At 43.7% G+C, this 19448-nt stretch overlaps 1 protein-coding gene across 1 annotated transcript in view; it reads right to left on the bottom strand.

The window, feature by feature from the left end:
* Window positions 1–19448, bottom strand: part of UBASH3B (ubiquitin associated and SH3 domain containing B) — a 70507-nt gene that overhangs the window by 5307 nt on the left and 45752 nt on the right. The window contains exons 8-14 of the mRNA XM_010830658.1: window positions 16153–16285; window positions 13633–13753; window positions 12702–12824; window positions 11303–11395; window positions 9993–10137; window positions 1857–1963; window positions 428–537 (exon numbers count right to left, since the gene is read on the bottom strand). Coding sequence (XP_010828960.1) covers window positions 428–537; window positions 1857–1963; window positions 9993–10137; window positions 11303–11395; window positions 12702–12824; window positions 13633–13753; window positions 16153–16285 — 832 coding nt within the window. The remainder of the gene's footprint in view (window positions 1–427; window positions 538–1856; window positions 1964–9992; window positions 10138–11302; window positions 11396–12701; window positions 12825–13632; window positions 13754–16152; window positions 16286–19448) is intronic.

Below are 19448 nucleotides of genomic sequence, written 5' to 3'. Positions count from 1 at the left end.
GTCAGCCTGGTGGATTTTCTGTCTTGCTGCCTTATTCCCAGGTTTGCCTTTCAGCCTCATCATTTTGACTCACTGCTTCCTTTGGCTTACCCACCAGGACCTCCCTTCCAGCTAAGCTGTCTGATTTGGCCCACATACCTCTTCTTTGTCCAATCCACCGTCCCACAGGGAAATCCAGACAATTTGCTTATAATTCTTAGCTCCTTCCTAAATTTTAGCTCTTAGAAGCTAGATCTAGCTCAAACACATCTTTTTCTCTTACCCAAGGCCTGATAAAGTGCCTTAAACAGAGTCCCACTCAATACATCTCGGTTGAGTGAACCAATGTATCATCTTCCCAGCTCCAAAGAACTTTGCTATCGGTCAGCACTGCACTATTCTGAAACTGTAAGGCACCACAGGCCCCTGAAACGCAAGTGGGGACTACCTTTCGGACCATCTGTACAAAGTCCTTGGAGTTCTGAGGTGACAGGCCTTGTAGTTGGCAGGTACATGCTTCCAGGGAAGATGCGTGAGCCACAATCAGGATGTTATTTCCTGGGGGCAAAAAAACAAGGACTGGAAAATCTGATTCTATAAAGACACATGTAAACCTTGTAAGTACCTAAGTCAAGTTTTCCAGGGAGGGACAAACATTCTCAAGAAATAAGACAATCTGGCCAAGCAATATTTTGATGCTTTGTATTGTTAAGGCAGGCTGATGTCATTAAAAAAAAAACACTTTTAATCTTAAAGTAATTTGATGCACAGGTTACAAATATATATTTTACATATTATATACGTGTGTGTATATTTTATATACACTGTGTACACACATTATGCAATATGTACCTATGTATACAGGTACACGCCAGGGAGGTCCCAAGTATTCTTCCCCCCACTTCTTCCCATAGCAACACCTTGCCTAACTAGAGTATACTATCAAGACTAGGAAATGAACACTGCTACGGTCCACATAGCTTTATTCAGATTTTACCAGGTTACCCAAGTCTATCACACGTGCAGCATTTTGTAACCACCACCGCAATCAAGATACAGTAGCGTTCTGAGTCTACAGGGCTCTCTGCTATTACCTCTAATGCAGTTTTCGATGCTGCTGCTTGTAGAACTGTGAGCACATGAGACTTTCTGGTTGACAGAACATGCTGGGTTTCTTTACAGGGGGAATGGGTGGTCCTACAGGGGTGGTGATGAAGTGAGGGGCTTACAAGTGGTAACTGAAATGTGGGGACCATCCACAGTACTGTTAACCAGGGCTCCCCACCGTTAATGTTCTGGTATATGTAAATCCAGCCTTTGCTCTATGAAGATGAATATCTTTAACTTTTTTTGGGGGGGGGGCTGGAAATGGGCAGACTCTTTTGTAACCTGCCCTCTTTACTAAAAATACTATAGTCTTACATATCTTTAAATACTGAGTTCAAGGACTATAAAATTCAGTGGCAGACTTGAGTTATAGAACGCTGCTCTTGGTGGCAGCGATGATGGTAGGTGTGTTTGTATAGGTGTGTTCATGCTCCTGGATCAAATTACAGGCAAAACTGTGTTATGCTGAAGAATTTATGGAAATTATAATAGGGAACCTCCTTCTGAGAGTGCAAGATGTATTGCTGAGATACAAAATTCTGTTATTTCAAATAGCAACTAAGTCTGATGTATTTCCATGGAATATCTAGCATTTGAAGTACTCAGAATATGACAGATTTTACATGAAAGTATCTGCAAGAGGGTCTAGACATATTTTTCTTTCCTATTAAATGAGTTTGACAAAGCATGCTGAGCCATCCTGAACAGCTGACTAACCGTGATGGAGAAATGATCACAGATTCAAGTACAGAGTCCGAGGTAACACCTACCTTTACTTTTACATTCGCTTATGATTTCCTTTGTTACTTGGAAACTTCTACTGATATAGGTGTCATAGGATTCTGAAACCACTAATTTGCTGACTGGAATGTGAGGTCTGCAATAGAAAAATGAACCAAGGCATTGAAAACATTTTGCTCTCAAGACAAAGCAACTGACGTTACTCTCAGCTTTATTTCAAGACCTTTCGAAAGTTCCCATGTTTCTGTTTATCCATTTCCCTAGAAAGGATGGAGGCATAGGAAAGCGTATTTCTACTATGCAGAAGTGGGGTTCGAATGTGCAGGATGTACAGAAATGAATGCCATGTGTGCATGGGGTCGAAGTGACCAGCTGAAAAATGAAACATTCAGCGCAGGTTCCCCTTGCAGGATGGCCCAGAGCAGCTGAACGGCCTTTACTGGCAATCTGTCCAAGGTCACCCATGTAAGAGGAAGCAAAGCAGAGGTTAGATCTCTTTATCTATTTAAGTAATCGGAGATTTCCCAAGCCTCTGTAAGCTTACACACGATATATAAGCAGTAACACGGTCTAAGTTTAAGGTGTACAAACTACTGATTTGATACATTTATACATTCAAAACAAAGAGGCACAAACTTAGTTATAAGACGAATACATTCTGGGGATCTCACGTCTGAGCTGACACCTCCATCATGTCACATAATTACCATTTTCTTTTTTATGGTGAGAACATTTACTCTCCTAGCAACTTTCAAGTATATAATACAGTATTGCTAACCACAGCCACAGTGCTGTACATCAGATCCCCAGAACCCTCCAACTGGTAACCCTAAGTCTGCACACCTTTGACCAGCCGCTCCCCGTGGTCATGTGGGATGTCTGTGGTGTCCATGCTGCTCTACTTCTCTGAGTCTGGCTCTTTTAGGTTTCGCACATGTGGTATGTCCAACTCTTTCTGGGAGATCTTGTTTTCAGTTCCTTTGGACATACCCCAGGAGTGAGCTTGCTGGGTCATATGGTAGTTCTATTTGTGATTTTTTGTGGGCCCTCCATAGTGTTTTCCACTGGGGCTGTCCTAGCTGACACTGCCCCCGAAGTGTGCGAGGCTCCCTTCTCCCCATCTCCTCGGACCCACTTACCATCTTGGCCTTTTTTTTTTTTTTGATGATAGCTGTTCTAACAGGCGTGAGTGAGATCTCTCTGTGGTTTTGATTTGCATTTTTCCCAATGATTAGTGATGATGAATGTCTTTTCATGTACTTCTTGGCCATTTGTGTGTCTTCTCTGGGAAGAAATATCTATTCAGTTCCTCTGCCCACTTTTTAATCAGATTGTGTTTTAGCTATTGAGTTGCATCAGTTGTTCACATATTTTGGATGTTAAGTATATGACGATATCAGGTATATGATCTGCAAGTATCTTCTATTCTGTATCTTATCAGGTACGTATTTTACAGATATCGTCTCCTATCCTGTAGGTTGCCTTTTCATATTGTTGTTTCTTCTGCTTTATAGAAGGTTTTTAGTTTGATGTAGTCTTCCTTATTTTGTTTTTTATTACATATGCTTTTGGTGTCATATCTAAAAAAATCATTGTCAAAGACTTTTCCCATGTTTTCTTCAGGTGTTTTATGGTTTCAGTTCTTTAAATTTTTAATCCATTTTGAGTTAATTTTTGAGAGTGGTGTAAGATAGGGGTCCAATTTCATTCTTCTGTATGTGGTTATCCAGTTTTCCCAACGTCACTTTTTAAAAAATGATTTATTTATTTTTGGCCCCCCTGGGTCTTTCTTGCCGTGTGTAGGCTTTTCCCTAGTTGCGGTGCGTGGGCTTCTCATTGCTGTGGCTTCTCTTGTTTCAGAGCACGGGCTCTAGGTGCACGGGCTTCAGCCGCTGTGACACGTGAGCTCAGCAGTAGTGGCGCCCAGGCTTAGTTGCTCCACGGTATGTGGGATGTTCCGGAGCAGGGATCAAAACCAACCTTCCCTGTGTTGGTGAATCTTTAACCACGGGGCCACCAGGGAAACCCCCAGCATCATTTATTGAAGTCTACCCTCTCTCCATTGAGTATTCTTGGCTCCCTTGTCAAATATTTGAGGGTTATTTCTGGGCTCTCAGTTCTGTTCCATTGGTCAGTGTGTCTATTTTTATGGCAGTTACTATAGCTTTGTAGTATAACTTGAAATCATGAAGTGTGATGTCAGGTTTATTTTGGCTATTAACATCTATCGTGGTTCCATACAAATTTTAGGATTGTTTCTTCTATTTCTGTGAAAAATACCATTAGAATTTTGATAGGAATTATGTTTGATCTATCGATGGCTTTGGGAAGTATGGACATTTTAACAATATTATTTTTTATGATCAAAGAGTGTAGGACACACCTTTGTATCTTCTTCAGTTTTTACCTAAGTTTTGTAGTTTTGAGAGTACAGATCTTTCCACCTCCTTGGTTAAATTTATTCCTAAGTATTTTACTGTTTCTGGTGCTATGTGAATGGGTTTGTTTTATTTCTATTTCATATGGTCAAGGTTAGTGTATAAAAATACAGCTGACTTCTTTTTGTTGTTGTTGAAATTGTTAGTTGACTTTTTAAAATGTATTGTTTTAAAAATTTTATTGGCATATAGTTGATTTACAGTTTTAGTTGAAGTGTACAGTGATTTAGGTATACATATATTTATTCCTTTTCAGAGTTTTTCTTACATATTATTACAGAATATTGAGTTCCCTGTGCTATACAGCAGGTCCTTTTTGGTTATCTATTTTATATATAATAGTGTATATACATTAATCCCAAGCTCCTAATTTATCCCTCCCTGCCCCCCTCCTCCAACTCCCTGTTTCTCATTTGGTAACCATAAGTTTGCTTTCAAAGTCTCTATTTCTGTTTTGTAAATAAGTTCATTTATATCATTAAAAAAATCAGATCCAAATATGAATGATATGATATCTTTTTTTGACTTAATTTGGGAGCTTCTATGGTGGCTCAGATGGTCAAGAATCCACCTGCAATGTAGGGGCACAGGTTTGATCCCTGGGTTGGGAAGATCCCCTGGAGAAGGGCATAGCAACAACCCACTCCAGTATTCTTGCCTGGGAAATCCCACGGACAGAGGAGTTTCACTTCATATGATAATCTCTAGGCCCATCCATGTTGCTGCAAATGGCATTATTTTGTTCTTTTTAAAGTGTCTGGCTTTACATTTAGGTCTTTGATACATTCTGAGTTTCCTTTTGTGCATCACTGACTTCCATATGTTGATTTTGTATCCTGCAACTTCACTGAATTTGTTGATTAATTCTGACAGTTCTAGGATTTTGTATGTATAACATCACATCATCTGCAAACAGAGTTTTCTTTCTTTCCAACTTGCATGCCTTTTTTTTTCCTGCGTCTCTGTGAAGTCACTTAACCTTTCAGACTTCACCTCTTTATTTTTATTTTTTTTTTTATTATTTTTTTAAATTTTATTTTATTTTTAAACTTTACATAATTGTATTAGTTTTGCCAAATATCAAAATGAATCCACCACAGGTATACATGTGTTCCCCATCCTGAACCCTCCTCCCTCCTCCCTCCCCATACCATCCCCCTGGGTCATCCCAGTGCACTAGCCCCAAGCATCCAGTATCGTGCATCGAACCTGGACTGGCAGCTCGTTTCTTACCTGATATTTTACATGTTTCAATGCCATTCTCCCAAATCTTCCCACCCTCTCCCTCTCCCACAGAGTCCATAAGACTGTTCTATACATCAGTATCTCTTTTGCTGTCTCGTACACCGGGTTATTGTTACCATCTTTCTAAATTCCATATATATGCGATAGTATACTGTATTGGTGTTTTTCCTTCTGGCTTACTTCACTCTGTATAATAGGCTCCAGTTTCATCCACCTCATTAGAACTGATTCAAATGTATTCTTATTAATGGCTGAGTAATACTCCATTGTGTATATGTATGTATGATCCTGTTGCCATTTACTTTATTGTTTTGGGTTCGAATTTATACACTGTTTTTGTGTTTCCTGTCTAGAGAATATCCTTTAGTATTTGTTGGAGAGCTGGTTTGGTGGTGCAGAATTCTCTCAGCTTTTGCTTGTCTGAAAAGCTTTTGATTTCTCCTTCATACTTGAATGAGATCCTTGCTGGGTACAATAATCTGGGCTGTAGGTTATTTTCTTTCATCATTTTAAGTATGTCTTGCCATTCCCTCCTGTAACTTGCATGCCTTTTATTTATCTTGCCTAACTGCTCTGGCTAGAACTTCCAGAACTAGGTTGAATAGCAGTGGTGAGAGTGGCCATCCTTGTCTTGTTCCTGATCTTAAAGGAAAGCTTTCAGTCTTTCACTGTTGAGTATGTTAGCTGTGGGCTTGCCATATATGGCTTTTATTATGTTTACATATGTTCCTTCTGTACCCAATCTGTTGAACATTTTTATCATGAAAAGATGGTATATTTTGTCAAATGCTTTTTCTCTATCTATTGAGATGATCATATAATTTTTATTCTACTCAGTGTGGTATATCATATTTATTGATTTTTACATACTGAACCATCCTTGCAGCCCAGGGATAAACCCCACTTGGTCATGGTATATGATCCTTTCTGATGTGCTGTTGGATTTGGTTTGCTACTGTTTTGTTGTTGAGTATTGACCAGTAGTTCTTTTTTCTTCCAGTATTCTTATCTGGTATCAGGGTAATGCTAGCCTCATAAAATGAGTTGGGAGGTTGTTAAGGATAGGTTTTAAAAACAGATGTTAGGTCCATTGGGTTTGTGAGCTAATAACCCTTAACCAATCTCTCCTTTTCTTTCTTAGTTTTAACAGAGACCACATACCTGGCCCTAGGAGAAGCCCAGAGAACATACAGAAACTGGGTTCTTCTCATCTTTGTTTGGGGTGAGTAGGCTATTGATGTAAATGATAGACATAATGTACATGGCATACAAAAGGACTTTCAAAGTAGGGCCCTCTGATCCTGGTGACCCTGAATGTCTTCAATCCCAGTCGCTTCTGTCTGCTTCCACCTTCCTTTACTATTTAGTTTTCTGGGCTATGAGATGTTTATCTTGTTTTTTTAAAGTACAACTATATGATATTTTCTGCTTCCTTGTCTTTTGTTGTTGGTATTTAGTGCATGGAGGAGCTAGTGTGTTCTTGAATTCTCATGGCATCTTCATCAGCAGGCATTGCTGCTGCTAAGATTTATTGAGAGGTTCCCATGTGTCAGCCTCTGTGCAAAGCACCTGTGTTCTTTGAACATATCCCATCTAGCAAACACTTTTGCAAATTCTGAATTTATGGATGACAAAAAGGTTTGGAAAGGCTACAGATGACCTGTTTACATCATTAGAACTCTTAAGAGCAGGGACTTGAACCTGAGGCTGAACTCAATGCCTGTAAAGTTATCCTCCACCCTGGATGGCTTCTGACAGTGTCCTCAAAAGTGCCCTTCTGTGAACTTGAGTTTACTGTCTGGACAGAAGGGATTCTGTTCCATTTGAAACCCGCTCTCAGTTAAATAACATTCTCATAGCAAGCATCTCTCTCCTAGGAAACCACCTTCTGAATCTCATAACACCCTGGGGAATAGGGAGAAACATGACTTGCTAGGATGTGCCTTGCTGTTCAGAGGCAAAGTCTTTCTGCTCCTCCTTCCTCTTATCCAGTTCCATGACCGTTCACAGCACCTGGTCTCCCAGGAATGCCCCCAGCACTCTTGACAAAAGGCCTCTTTGTATGGCCCAGGAGTCACTGCAGGGGAAACCACACAGTAATGTATACAATTTGTATAAGTGAAGAGTTGGGAGATTCTGGGATCCAGTTCCTTTTGATCAGTTCTTGCCTTGAAGTTGAACCTGTGAATGGCTTCCTTGTTTGAATGGGTCCCGATGAGGATGGGACTGTCACAGCTTTCCCACTCCTGTCAGCAGCATGCTTCCAGCCACACCTGCAGGACCCACGTACTGTTCTCCAACCACCAACTAGACTGTAGCCCAGATCTCTGGGTACTCGGGTAGTATCCTTGGAACAGTATTCTTCCCGGTACACTCTCTACTCCCCAGCCTACTCTGGTCCAGGCTAGAAGATTAGGCTTCTGCCCTGAGTCCCACACCAAAGTATGACTTGTTGTTCCTCTAATATTTCAGATCCAAAGCTCCACACCCCTTTTCTGCTACCTCCCGGTCATCAGGGTCCTGTTCTAAAGCCCCATCCAACTGGTGTGCATTTCATTTTTTCTGTCTTCGTGCTTCCCACCCAGCTCCACTGGGGCAGCTTTCTATATTTAGATGGGTCTTGTTACCCGTGGATGAGGCTTGTATATTAGTTACCAGCCTGAATCCACCTTTCAGCATCTCCTCCCTCCTGTTCAAGGTGATATGAATCTAGAAGCCATGCCTGCTTGACTTACAATACTCTGGCTATTGGTCCTTGCCTCTCTGCCCACCACATTTCTTCAATCATTTGGGTACCACTACTTGCTTTAAAAGAATTGCTCACTTGACATAATTACTTTCAGAGGGAAATTGACGCTAGGGACTATGCCTCTCATGCTTGATGGGTGAATTTCACAACTAATTTATAGAATTAGATGCTTAACTTCACTCCCCTCCCCCAAACACAAAATGGTTACATTTTGATTTTCTGTAGAGGAAAAGAAAATCTGGAATGTGAACCATGTCCTCACCCTGGGGTTGGCATTCATCCTTCTGTTCATACTACTGATGGGGTATGTGTGAATAAGCTTGGGAAGAACTGTAGGATGCACTAAGGGGGATGGACTGAAGACATGGCCTGAGAGGGGCTGGGTGGTACGTGAGGAAAGTCATTTCACCCATGTTGGCAGTAACCTGCTCTCTTTCCAGGGCATAGGGATGACGGCTGTTGGCGTGGGGACAGTAATTTACTGCTGTTTCCCCAAGGAACAGGAAAATAGTGACCATAGTGTGGACAGGACAAAATGTGAATTATTTCAGCAGGGGATCTGATTGATTTAGTCTTATTTCTGAGGAATTCTAATTCTACATATTTATTAATGAAGGGGGTTACCTAAGGTCTTTGTAGAGCCAAAAACGAGGATGGAAGAAAAGATAACCCTCTTAGACCTTAGCCAGAAACTGGCATTGCTTTGAGGTTTGGGTAAGTATTTGAAGTGAAAGGTCATGGGATGTCACAAGGAAGAAAGCTCTGCTTTCTTAGTCAAGAATTGTTCCAGATTCTGTCTTAAGAACTATGAATTTAATTCCCCATGGTAATGGTGAGTATCTATCCTTCCTCAAAGACATTTTACAAATGCTCGAGTGGATTTCTTTTTTCTTACACTCAACCTGAAACTCTACTTCAGACTGACAAGGTAATAACAACAACTAACAAAAATATTTGAACCAAATATAGGGTGAGGAAAAGCCCATTGCTTACTAAAAATAGTTAAAATATGGCTTGTTATTGTTTAGTCACTAAGTCACGTAATAACACAAAAAGCCTTTTCTACCACGTCACTAAGACGTGCTGAGTGGATTTCTGATGGTTAATGTACTTATGTTACAACCTATAAATATTTCTTCTCAATAACAGTCTAATTAAAAAAGCAAAGGACTACTATAAAGCTGATTACGCAGTGCTTGACACGAAGAAAATGATCAATAAAGGTAAGTTATTATTATTGTCAGATGTGTCCACTACATGGGTAACTTTCAGAGGTCACTGAGCTCTCTCATATATGGAAGTGGCTAGCTGCCATCCTGGGGTTATGGTGGTAATGAATAAAGATAATTCAAAGTACTTTGAAAAATCGAAAGTGACAATCCAAGTCAAGGCACAGCAATTTCCCTTATTCCCCAACAAACTTCTGAACTGCTTGATCGTTAGCTGGTGTGTGCTTCTGGCATTGCAAGTGGTTTTATTAGCCACTGAAATGGATGCAGTAAAATCGGAAAACCCTAGTGAACGTGTGTCAGAGGGAGACACACTCCATAGTAATGCCAGACACAAAGGAATGCTGATTCTCCGATTTTTTTTTTTTTTTTTTAATTGTAGCTTGACTTCCACCAATATGGACAACTGTCTTTGAGCTACATCTGGTCCTTCACGCCCTTATCTGGCCTGGTGAAGAGTACTTCCACACTGACCTCAGGGAAACAGAGGTTTCAGAGAGTTACCTGTAGGTTGTATCAACACTTAGGTTGGCTGCGGCTAGCTCTGATGGAGGTATCCACGCAGGTAAGGTGTTCCCAGCAACCCATTTTGTCCATTCAAATAAGCCAGGCTCCACTCGGATCTTCAAGTGATTTTCCTGTTGTAAACCTTAGAGATAAAATGAAGATGAACAAAGTATAAAAATTCTGATAAATCTTCCCTTTCCTGTCGGATGCTACGTATAGCTTAAAGATGGTAGAAGCATGCAGGTTCAGACAAGGGTTTTTCATCGCTGTAATCATAAACACGTGAGAATATTCTGGTGACACCTCCAGGATGTATGCGCACTCTGAATGGTGTCCAATTTTTTAAAAGATCATTATGTGTATAGTTTGTACAGCTCTGTGACTACTATAATTCTTCTTTCTAAAGTCAGTTCCAAGATGTTCTTATCAAGAAACTTCAGAAATTCTTTAGCATTCATTATAATAGCTTACATTATATTTGCATATCATATATTCATTTTCTCTACTAGAAAATCGAGTGTTGAATATTTGCCAATGCACAACTCCTGTGTTTTATGATAGTGTCATTGTTCTTGGAGTAGGAACTGGCTCTGTTTAACTCTTTGTATTGCATTTAGCCCAGTTTTTCTGTGCAAATGGAACAGATAATGCATTTGAATACATAGATGCATTCTGGCTTAAAGTAAACAAATAGACGTCTCAAATATAGTGTAATTTCCTTGCTGGCTCATTTGTTGTTTGGTACAAGTAAACAGTCAAGACTGTTTCTTCTAGTTTTTCTTTCAGTGAAATGAGAATAGAGATTCCTGTAACACAGGCCTCTGGATTTTAGGGCAAAGGCTGAATATCTTTATATAACAATGGTGCTTTTGAAGTTACTCCAATCAAGTAAAACAAGGATGGTTCATATTTCCAGACACCTAGGAGAACTACTGCTGCTGAAAAGGAGAAGCAGACAGAGCAGAGTGGGAGGAGACAATTTGTTTTAGTGCCAAAAGAAAAAAAATCGTGCTCTGTAGGCTCTAAATCATTGCCAGACAACAACATTTTACAAGCCTGCAAATCACTGAAGAGAGCTTTAGATTTTCAAGAAAACAATATCTGTATATTCTCTTCATCTTGCTTCTGCTATCAGAGTATGATTTTGGGACTTTTGCAAAGTCATCTTCTGAAAGTATCATTGCTAAACATCTCAAATTCAAAACTTCCAATTGGCTGATGTTTGCCTGAATCCAGGGTAATCTATTATTAGTGTCGGATTGTCTAGTGATGGAGGGATGGACTAGTTGACCTTCATCAAGTCTCACCTTTCAAGATGTTGTATGCAGTCTGGACGCAGCGCAGGGACGGGGAGCAATAGACGTGGTCGATGATGGTGTTACTCTCCAGTAAGGCTTCCCCTGCAAAGGAAACCAGAGAAGAATCAATCTGATAATTTACACAGCCTCAGCATGACTCTCAGTGTGGAAGAGAGGATGCCAGGCAGACCCTGCAAACCTCTCTTCTCAGGTGGGGGCTCACGTGGGGCCAGCAGTTTCAGTCTCATTTTCTTTTAATTGACTGGTTTTTGGCTGTGCTGGGTCTTCGTTGCTGCTTGGGCTTTTCTCTAGTTGCACTGTCAGGCTTCTAACTGCAGTGGCTTCTCTTGTGGAGCATGGGCTCTAGGTTGCTTGGGCTTCAGCAGTTGCAGCATGTGGGCTTAGCTGCTCCACAGTCTGTGGGATCTTCCTGGATTAGGGTTGCACCTGTGTTTTCTGCGTTGGCAAGTGGAATCTTAACCACTGAACCATCAGGGAAGTCCCAGTCTCATTTTCAACAAGTCTCCTGCCCAGTATTTCTATGGAAGATCAAGGGACACACCCCTTCTCGTCTTTCGCTGTCTCTCTGGTCCTTACAAGCAGTAACATGCCCATCTTTCTCTCCTGGATGAAGTGCAAACACCTTACCATGGTGGTCAAAGTCTTCCACAAACTTTTCTGTCTCCAGCTTGCCAGTCTCTGCTCACAATCGATGCTCTAGGAACAAGACGGCTTATTTCCTCCGTACTCTAGATGCTGCTTCTCGCGTCTATGACTCGATGGTGATCCTCCCACTGAGATGCCTTCCTGCCCTCCTGCTAACTTCTACTCTCTTCTGGGCTTATGTCTTCTTTGTGCTCCCATAACATTTGGTACATAGTTGCATTCTTGAGTAAAGCACACTCTATGATATTCATCCACTTACAAGCCTCCCCGAGGGCGGGGACTCATGCTTAGATCCCTAATACCTGGTGTAGTGCCTTGCACAAGGTAAGTGATCAAACCATGTGTGTTAAATGACTGAGTGGGACGAGGCTGCTGGCTCTGCGTGGCGGGTAAGGACCAGACCTGCAAACAGCTGAGCATCCTGGAGACCGATTGGCCTCTATACTCTCAGCCACCCCTGGGTGCCTCCTCCTCACCCTCCTGCAAGAAGCTGACCTACCTGCCATGCTGAGCCTGACCCTGCCCCATCACTAGGCCACACACCCCTCCACAGGGATTCTACCTTGTTCACGTTGTTAAACCAACCCAGTGCCCTGAACCTAATGGTTACTTAATAAATCTCTTTTGAATTGAGTTAATGCAGTGTAGGAAAGCCATCAGCAGTGTCCTTGGCATATCTGCTGGAGCCAGTCTTTGGAAGAAGTAGCCAGAAAAGGCTATGTGGTCACTCTGGGACACTTACCCACGAGTCTGGCTTGCATACATCCAAACACCGTGATTGGAGCATCTTTCTCGTAGTCCCGGAAACCGCCGCTCCGCTGAGGTAAGCTGTGAGGCATGTTTAGGTTGGTGCGTATGTAGCGGCCTGGAAAGAAATGTTAGACCAAGGCGACATGAGTTTGTTTCCTTAGGACTTCTAGTGCTGATCCTGCTGGCCCCTCCACTTCCATTCCCTTTCGCCAAAGGGAAATGGAACTGAGCTCTCTAGAAAATACTGACACTCTTCCTTTGGCAGAGTGTCTTCAAATCCATGCGTCCATTCTGCTGACAAAAGTAAGAAGAGCTTAAGTCTTTTTTTCTTAATAACTAGTATTCTTTTTTCTTTTTAAAGTCTTTATTGAATTTGTTACAGTATTGCTTCTGTTTTTTGTTTTGTTTTGTTTTTGGCCACAAGGCATCTGGGATCTCAGTTCCTGGACCAGGGACCCAACTTGCAGCTCCTGCATTTGGCAGGTGCAGTCTTCACCACTGGACCCGCAGGGAAGGTCCCAAGAGATGGTTTTTAAGTGAAAGTAACAACCAGACACTCCAAAGCAGGTCGGACTCTCTGAGATGCAAGCCTATCTTAGACAAATGAAAATGGAACTAAATAAGCCAGGGTAACTTACTGGAGGGAGTTCTGGACCTGGAATCAGGACTCCTGCGTCTGCCTGTCCTGTGGCTCTGGGCAAGACATCTGCCTTTTGTGGTCCGTGGTGTCCCAGTTGATAGACTGGAGGCGAGGACAATTCTCTCTCCCCTAACACTCCAGACTATCAGGAAGGACTTACAGTGTAACAGTAAGAGGCACTTTCTGCAACACAATGACTCCATCTAGATAAATGTAGCTTGCCGCTGCCCCCTAGAGGCTGTGAGAGGTATGCCAATGCGGAGCAGGCCAACCAACCACTCACCTTTGGCATCGAAGCACTGGGATAGCCAGTACTTCCCAAACACGACATCCATCCTCTCACCATGCCGACACACGAAGAGGCATCTCTTCTGAGGGCCAGGCTGGCTGCTGATCCTCAGAGGCTGCGGACAAAGAAAGGCTGTGAGTGAGGGGGGGGCACACAAGGAAGTAGACACGTCTCAGGGCTGGGTGCGGGTGAGCCGGGCTCTAGAGTAAGTCTCACTAATGTTTAATTAGAATAAGTACCCCTTAAGTACCCTGGATTTAAGCTGGCCTGTCTATAAGATGGGCGTGGTAAGCCTCATTTACTGACCTCAAAAGCTATTTTGAGGCTTAAATGAGATGAATTGCAGGTGCTCTGCAAAATGAGAAGGGTTATGAAGATGGTTGTATCGTTACTGTTGCTGTTCATTAACACTCGGCTACTACTGAACAGGAAGGCAACCTGAGTTACATACAGCTCAGAGGCAAAACTAGCCAGTATGGAGAGACGCCATCTAGAGGACAGCTTCTTCCCCTAAGGAGATGCTTCATCAGGAGGCGAGAACTTTCATTACCACAAATGCCCCTGCCTCATCTCCCCTACATGGTGGTAAGGCCACGTGGTCCATAGTCTCCTCCAGCCAGAAGGTCCTGCTTTGCCAGTTCTAATCACAGGTTAGGCTCTGTCGTCTGGCTGCCCGCACGATGGTGTCCCTGGAAATGGCTCAGGGAGGACAGCAGCTACCTCTGGGTGATGAAATCGGCAAGTCCAGTCAAAGGCTTGTCTGAATGACCCTGATTTCTATCACTGCTGGGTGGGTCCTTGCAGATGTTTCTAGATTTCTTCTTTCTGATGGAGGCAGCTCTTGCCAGCTTCCTCAGGGGCTGTCAACTCCTGTGGGCTTGGCATTGACCAGTATAGTACACACACTTTGCATGTGCTTCCTGTTGCCCTGGCAAGGCTGGTATGTGGGATGGTGGCGTGGTCTTTTCCACTGCCTCTCCTACTGTTTCCTAACTCAAGTTCCGGACTCCAGCCACTGTCAGCTAGTCTCTTGTTCCCTAACACACCTGAAATTTTAATTGGCTTTGTATTAATGTATACTGTTCAAAACCACCCTTCCCCGGAATGGATAAAGGTGTGGTACACATATACAATAGAATGTTACTCAGCCATTAAAAAGAGTGAAAGAATGCCATGTGCCACAACATGGGTGGATGCAGAGATTGTCAAACCAAGTGAAGTCAGTCAGACAGAGAAGAAGTACGGTATGACATCCCTTATATGTGGGATCTGAAAAGAAATGATACAAATGAACTTATTTACAAAAGAGAAAACAGACATGCAGACTTAAGAGAACAAACTTCCGGTTGCCTGGAGGAACAATGTGGGGAGGGGATAGCTAGGGAGTTCGGGATGGATGTGTGCGTGTGCATCCTAAGCCACTTAAGTCGTGTCCGACTCTGTGTGACCCCATGGACTGAAGCCCGCCAGGCTCCTCTGTCCATGGGGTTCTCCAGGCAAGAATACTAGAGTGGGTTGCCATGTCCTCCTCCAGGGGATCTTCCCGACCCAGGGATAGAACCCACATCTCTTCTATCTCCTGCACTGGCAGGCAGGTCCTGTACCACTAGCGCCACCTGGGAAGCCCTTGGGATGGATGTGTACACTCTGCTGAATTTAAACTGGGTAACCAACAAGGACCTACTGCATTAGCACAGGGAACTCTGCTCAATGTCATGTGGCAGCCTGGATGGGAGCGGGGGTTTGGAGGAGAATGGATACATGTATTTGTATGGCTGGGTCCCTTTGCTGTCCACCTGAAACTACCACATTGTTAACTGGCTATACTCCAAAATAAAAAGTTCTTTTAAAACCCAAAACCCCCTTCCCCCAACTCCCCCGTCCTGCAGCCTTTCTGGCATATCTCAGACATACACTGAGCATTCACTATGTGCCAGGTACTGTACTAAGAACCGTATTCATATTTCCTTTAATCTTCACAATGCCCCGTGAAATTGATACTTCAGGTGACCCTTGAACAACTTGGGTTTGAACTGCATGGGGTCCAACTAATACACAGCTTTTTTTTTTTTTCAAAAGTAAATACTACAGTACTCTACGATCCACAGAGTGTGGAATCTGAGGTTGCAGAATGGTGGATATGAGGGTACCAAACTGGGTAGATGGAGGGCCAGCTCTAAGTTACAGTTCGATTTTCCAGCCCTTGGAGGTCTGGCACTCCTAACCCCTGGATTGTTCAAGGGTCCACTGTGTTACTTCTTTATAGATAACACGTCCCTTGCTCTGCGGAGCAGTCTTCCTTACTAGTCTAGACCCAGGAGCTGGTAATCATTGTCAGTGCCACCCATCTGACTCTTCTTCTTCTTAAATTTTTGTTTACCTTTTAGGATGGTGTGCCCTGAGAGATCGGTAACCCTTTCAGGACAGAAAAGTCAATGCCTCACCCTTTGTGAAAAAAGGTGCTCAGTGCCTCCTGAGCAGAGTTGAGGATGTGGCCCTGATAGTCAGCCCTACCTGGGTGGGCTGGCAGATGATGGTGAGGGGCGTCGCGTCCCCCAGGCCCTGGTCCTCATACTGCCGCCTCTCCAGGATGCCGTCCCCAAAGGAGAGCGCGTTGGAAGAGGATGTGTTTAAGATGGAGTAAGAGCTGTGGAGGGAGACAAGGAAGATGTTAACTGAGGAGGAACATCTTTTTAAAATGTTTTCATTGAAGTATAATTGACAATATCATATGAGTTTCAAGTACACAACACAGTGATTGGGTATTTTTATAAGGAACACCCTGTTTCATACTGGAGTCTTGCAGTTAATAAATTAGGGGTGGATGGATTTCCGTGCTTGGAACAGATGTGTTCATCCCTCTGGGCAGGGATGGGGCCTGCGATGCTGTGCTTATTTGGGGGCCGTGGGCCTGGCTGGCACCAGAGGCATGCTGCAGAATAATGAGGTATCAATTCTGTACCATTGTTTCCAGCTCTTTTCCTGGCTCCAAAGAAATAAACAATTCCTGCTGCCTTTAATCTTTTCCACAGTGATTTCCATCTGAACTGACAAAGGAGAAGGAAGATTCTGACCCTCCCCACCACTTTGCCTGTGGCTCCGCGTGAAGCCACAGAAGTCCCTGGCCATCACCCCCTCTGCCACCTCCTTCCGTCTCCAAACCCCTCTCCGTCTCAATGACACCTCCAACAAGAGGACTAAATACAGCATTTTTCCAGAGGACACCATTCTCACCAGCTGTGTGGAGCTATGAGCCAAGAGTTCTTGTTTCTGGATGTAACTACAGAAGCCCCCCAAAGAGGTCTTGCTGAAAGACAGGCAGCAGATCATGCCATGTTTAAATTATTCTGATTAGCAAAGTTCCCAAAAAGCTTTATCTAATAAAACACTGCAATTCAAATACGGTTGTTAGGCAAATGCGACGGACAGTTCCTCCTGCATCAATGGGTCGTGTCAAGGGAGAACATTTTAATTTTAGATTTCTTGCTACTTTATAATCAGGGTAAAGTTCCGTATGTACAAAACAGCACTCAATCTAACACAGCCATTAGCTTTTTGGTTATTCTTTTTGTTATTTCTAAGGAAATCTTGTGCCACTCACAGTCTCATAGACTGGCTGTTTTCATTTTAAACAGAGACCCTCCTAAACATCACAGAGTTAAAGAAAATTCAGTTTCATTGTCTGATTCATCAAAGCTCCAGGGCCTGAAATGTCTGGATCTATGGAATCATCCTGACATTATGCTTGTACATGTTTCCTAGTTTCTGCACTGTATTACAGCTGTGAAGACACTGACTGGATCCCTTGTCCTTCAGCTCAGCTGGCAAGGGGACTGCTGGCCTCCTCCTCTTCTCAGGCATCACTGGAATCAAAGGCCCCGACTCCCCGAGACAGCGTGAGGCTGACAGTTCCAGTCAGACCGCAGTCCGATGAGGTGCAGAGAGGACGATGTACCTGACACCCGTAATTACCATGGAAACACCTCCCAAGGACACATCAGACCTGGGGGTCAGCTGCGGAGGAGGACTACTTAGCCCACTCCAACTCAGAGGCTTCCGCCAATTGACATGTGTCTGGAGATACTCAGGACCAGGCGAGGTGCTCTCACAAAGGTGGTAGGAACATGTTTCCTTAGGAGGAACTCAGAAAACTTGAGAAGGACAGAGGAAGAAGAGTCGTGAAGGGTCGCTGACTCCCCAAGTCCCTCCCTGATGCTGGAGTTCCCTCTGCAACTTCTCAGCAAGTCAGCAGGTGCTACTTGAGGAGCCCTGTGACTCTCCCTCCCCCGGGCTACCTGGGATTAGGAGTGAAACGAGACTATCTGACAGCCTTTCTGAGTCATTTCCACTTCTGGGGTAAACAGGAAAGCACCACGCTTCTATAGGATCACTGCAGTGGAAGGGACATCTGGTTTGGTGAGCATGTAAGAGAGGACTAGGAAAGACAAGTCAGAGAAAAAGAATAACCATAAAGCTGATGGCTGTTTTAGACCCAGTGCTGTTTTATACATGGCACTGATCCCTAAGAAGCAGTGTTCACAGATACCTATGAGGGAAATGCAATTGTTATCTTCATTTCGTAGATTAGCAAACTGAGGCTCAGAGAGGTCATGCAACTTGGCCAAGGTCACACAGCTGGTGCATGGAGAGTTAGGATTTGAATTCAAGACTCCTAGAATAAAAACTCAAATTCGTAATTATGGCACCCTAACACCTAATACATTAGTATGTCCCCATTCTCAGCCGGGTTGGCTGTGGAAGCTGATAGTGAAATTTCAGACATAATTCCCAAAATAAAGGGAGGTGACACACTGGCCTCCCTGGGGTCTGTGGACTGGACGCCGAGCCTGCCCCTGCTTCGGCTGAGCTCCAGCTCTGGCAGGAGTGGTCTGGATGCGGAGACCTGCATGGGGCCAGCAGGAATCCCCCTGCGTGTACTCCTTTCACAGTGAGCCCTCCTGGGAAGAATGATCTGGGAGCTGGGTATCATCAAATCTTTTGATTATGTTTCTTCACAAATATTGTGATTCACTTGTTTTTTTATAGGCATAAAATGGTTACTTTGGGGACTTCCCTGGCGGTCCAGGGGTTAAGACTCTGAGCTTCCTGGTATCAGGCAGTGGGGCACGAGTTCGATCCCTGGTTGGGGAACTAAGATCCCACATGCTACATGGCATGGCCAAAACAAAGCCCAACCAACCAAACAAAAAACAATGGTGACTTTGGAAACCCAACAAAGAAACATTTCTGAGGAAGCAATGGTCTGGGGAACACGAGGCAGCTTTGACCTTCCATTCTGAGCTATAAAATGCTGGATGTTCATGGGCTGGGGGTGGGAAGGAAGAGGGAGGCTTGCTGGGGAGAGTTATTAGGGAAGAAGATACTCTTTCTCATCATCGGGTTTGTGATTTGCCTGCTGCTAATCAGGGGAGGGGACGGTCTTTTCTTTTCTCCCTTTAGGCAAAACACTCAGTGAAATTGCCCGTCTCTGCTTCTCTTTTATGACAGTAATAACAACGTTGCACACCATGCAGCTGGTGCTCAGAGCTTCCGGCTCTCAGCCACGTTGGCACATGGCAAGAACAAGAGGGAGGGAGGCAAACCAGCACGCACGCCCTGGCCAGACGCCCAAAATGCACCAGGGAAGCGCTGGCTCTGAACTTCCCGGATTAAAAAACATAAAAGAGGAACAGAAGGCACCTATCAGGACAAAGCTGGCCATACAACACAGGCCACTCTCAATGTGGGAGCAGGCTGGTCTGGGGGCACTCCACCGAAGACCTGGGTGGGGAAGGGACCACCTGCCTTTC

The sequence above is a fragment of the Bison bison genome, unplaced genomic scaffold (genome assembly GCF_000754665.1).
Source record: "Bison bison bison isolate TAMUID 2011002044 unplaced genomic scaffold, Bison_UMD1.0 scf7180017864518, whole genome shotgun sequence".
In the NCBI taxonomy this organism is placed as follows: Eukaryota; Metazoa; Chordata; class Mammalia; order Artiodactyla; family Bovidae; genus Bison; species Bison bison.
The sequence above is the reverse complement of the archived record's forward strand: the minus strand, read 5'-3'. Positions and strand labels throughout refer to the sequence as shown.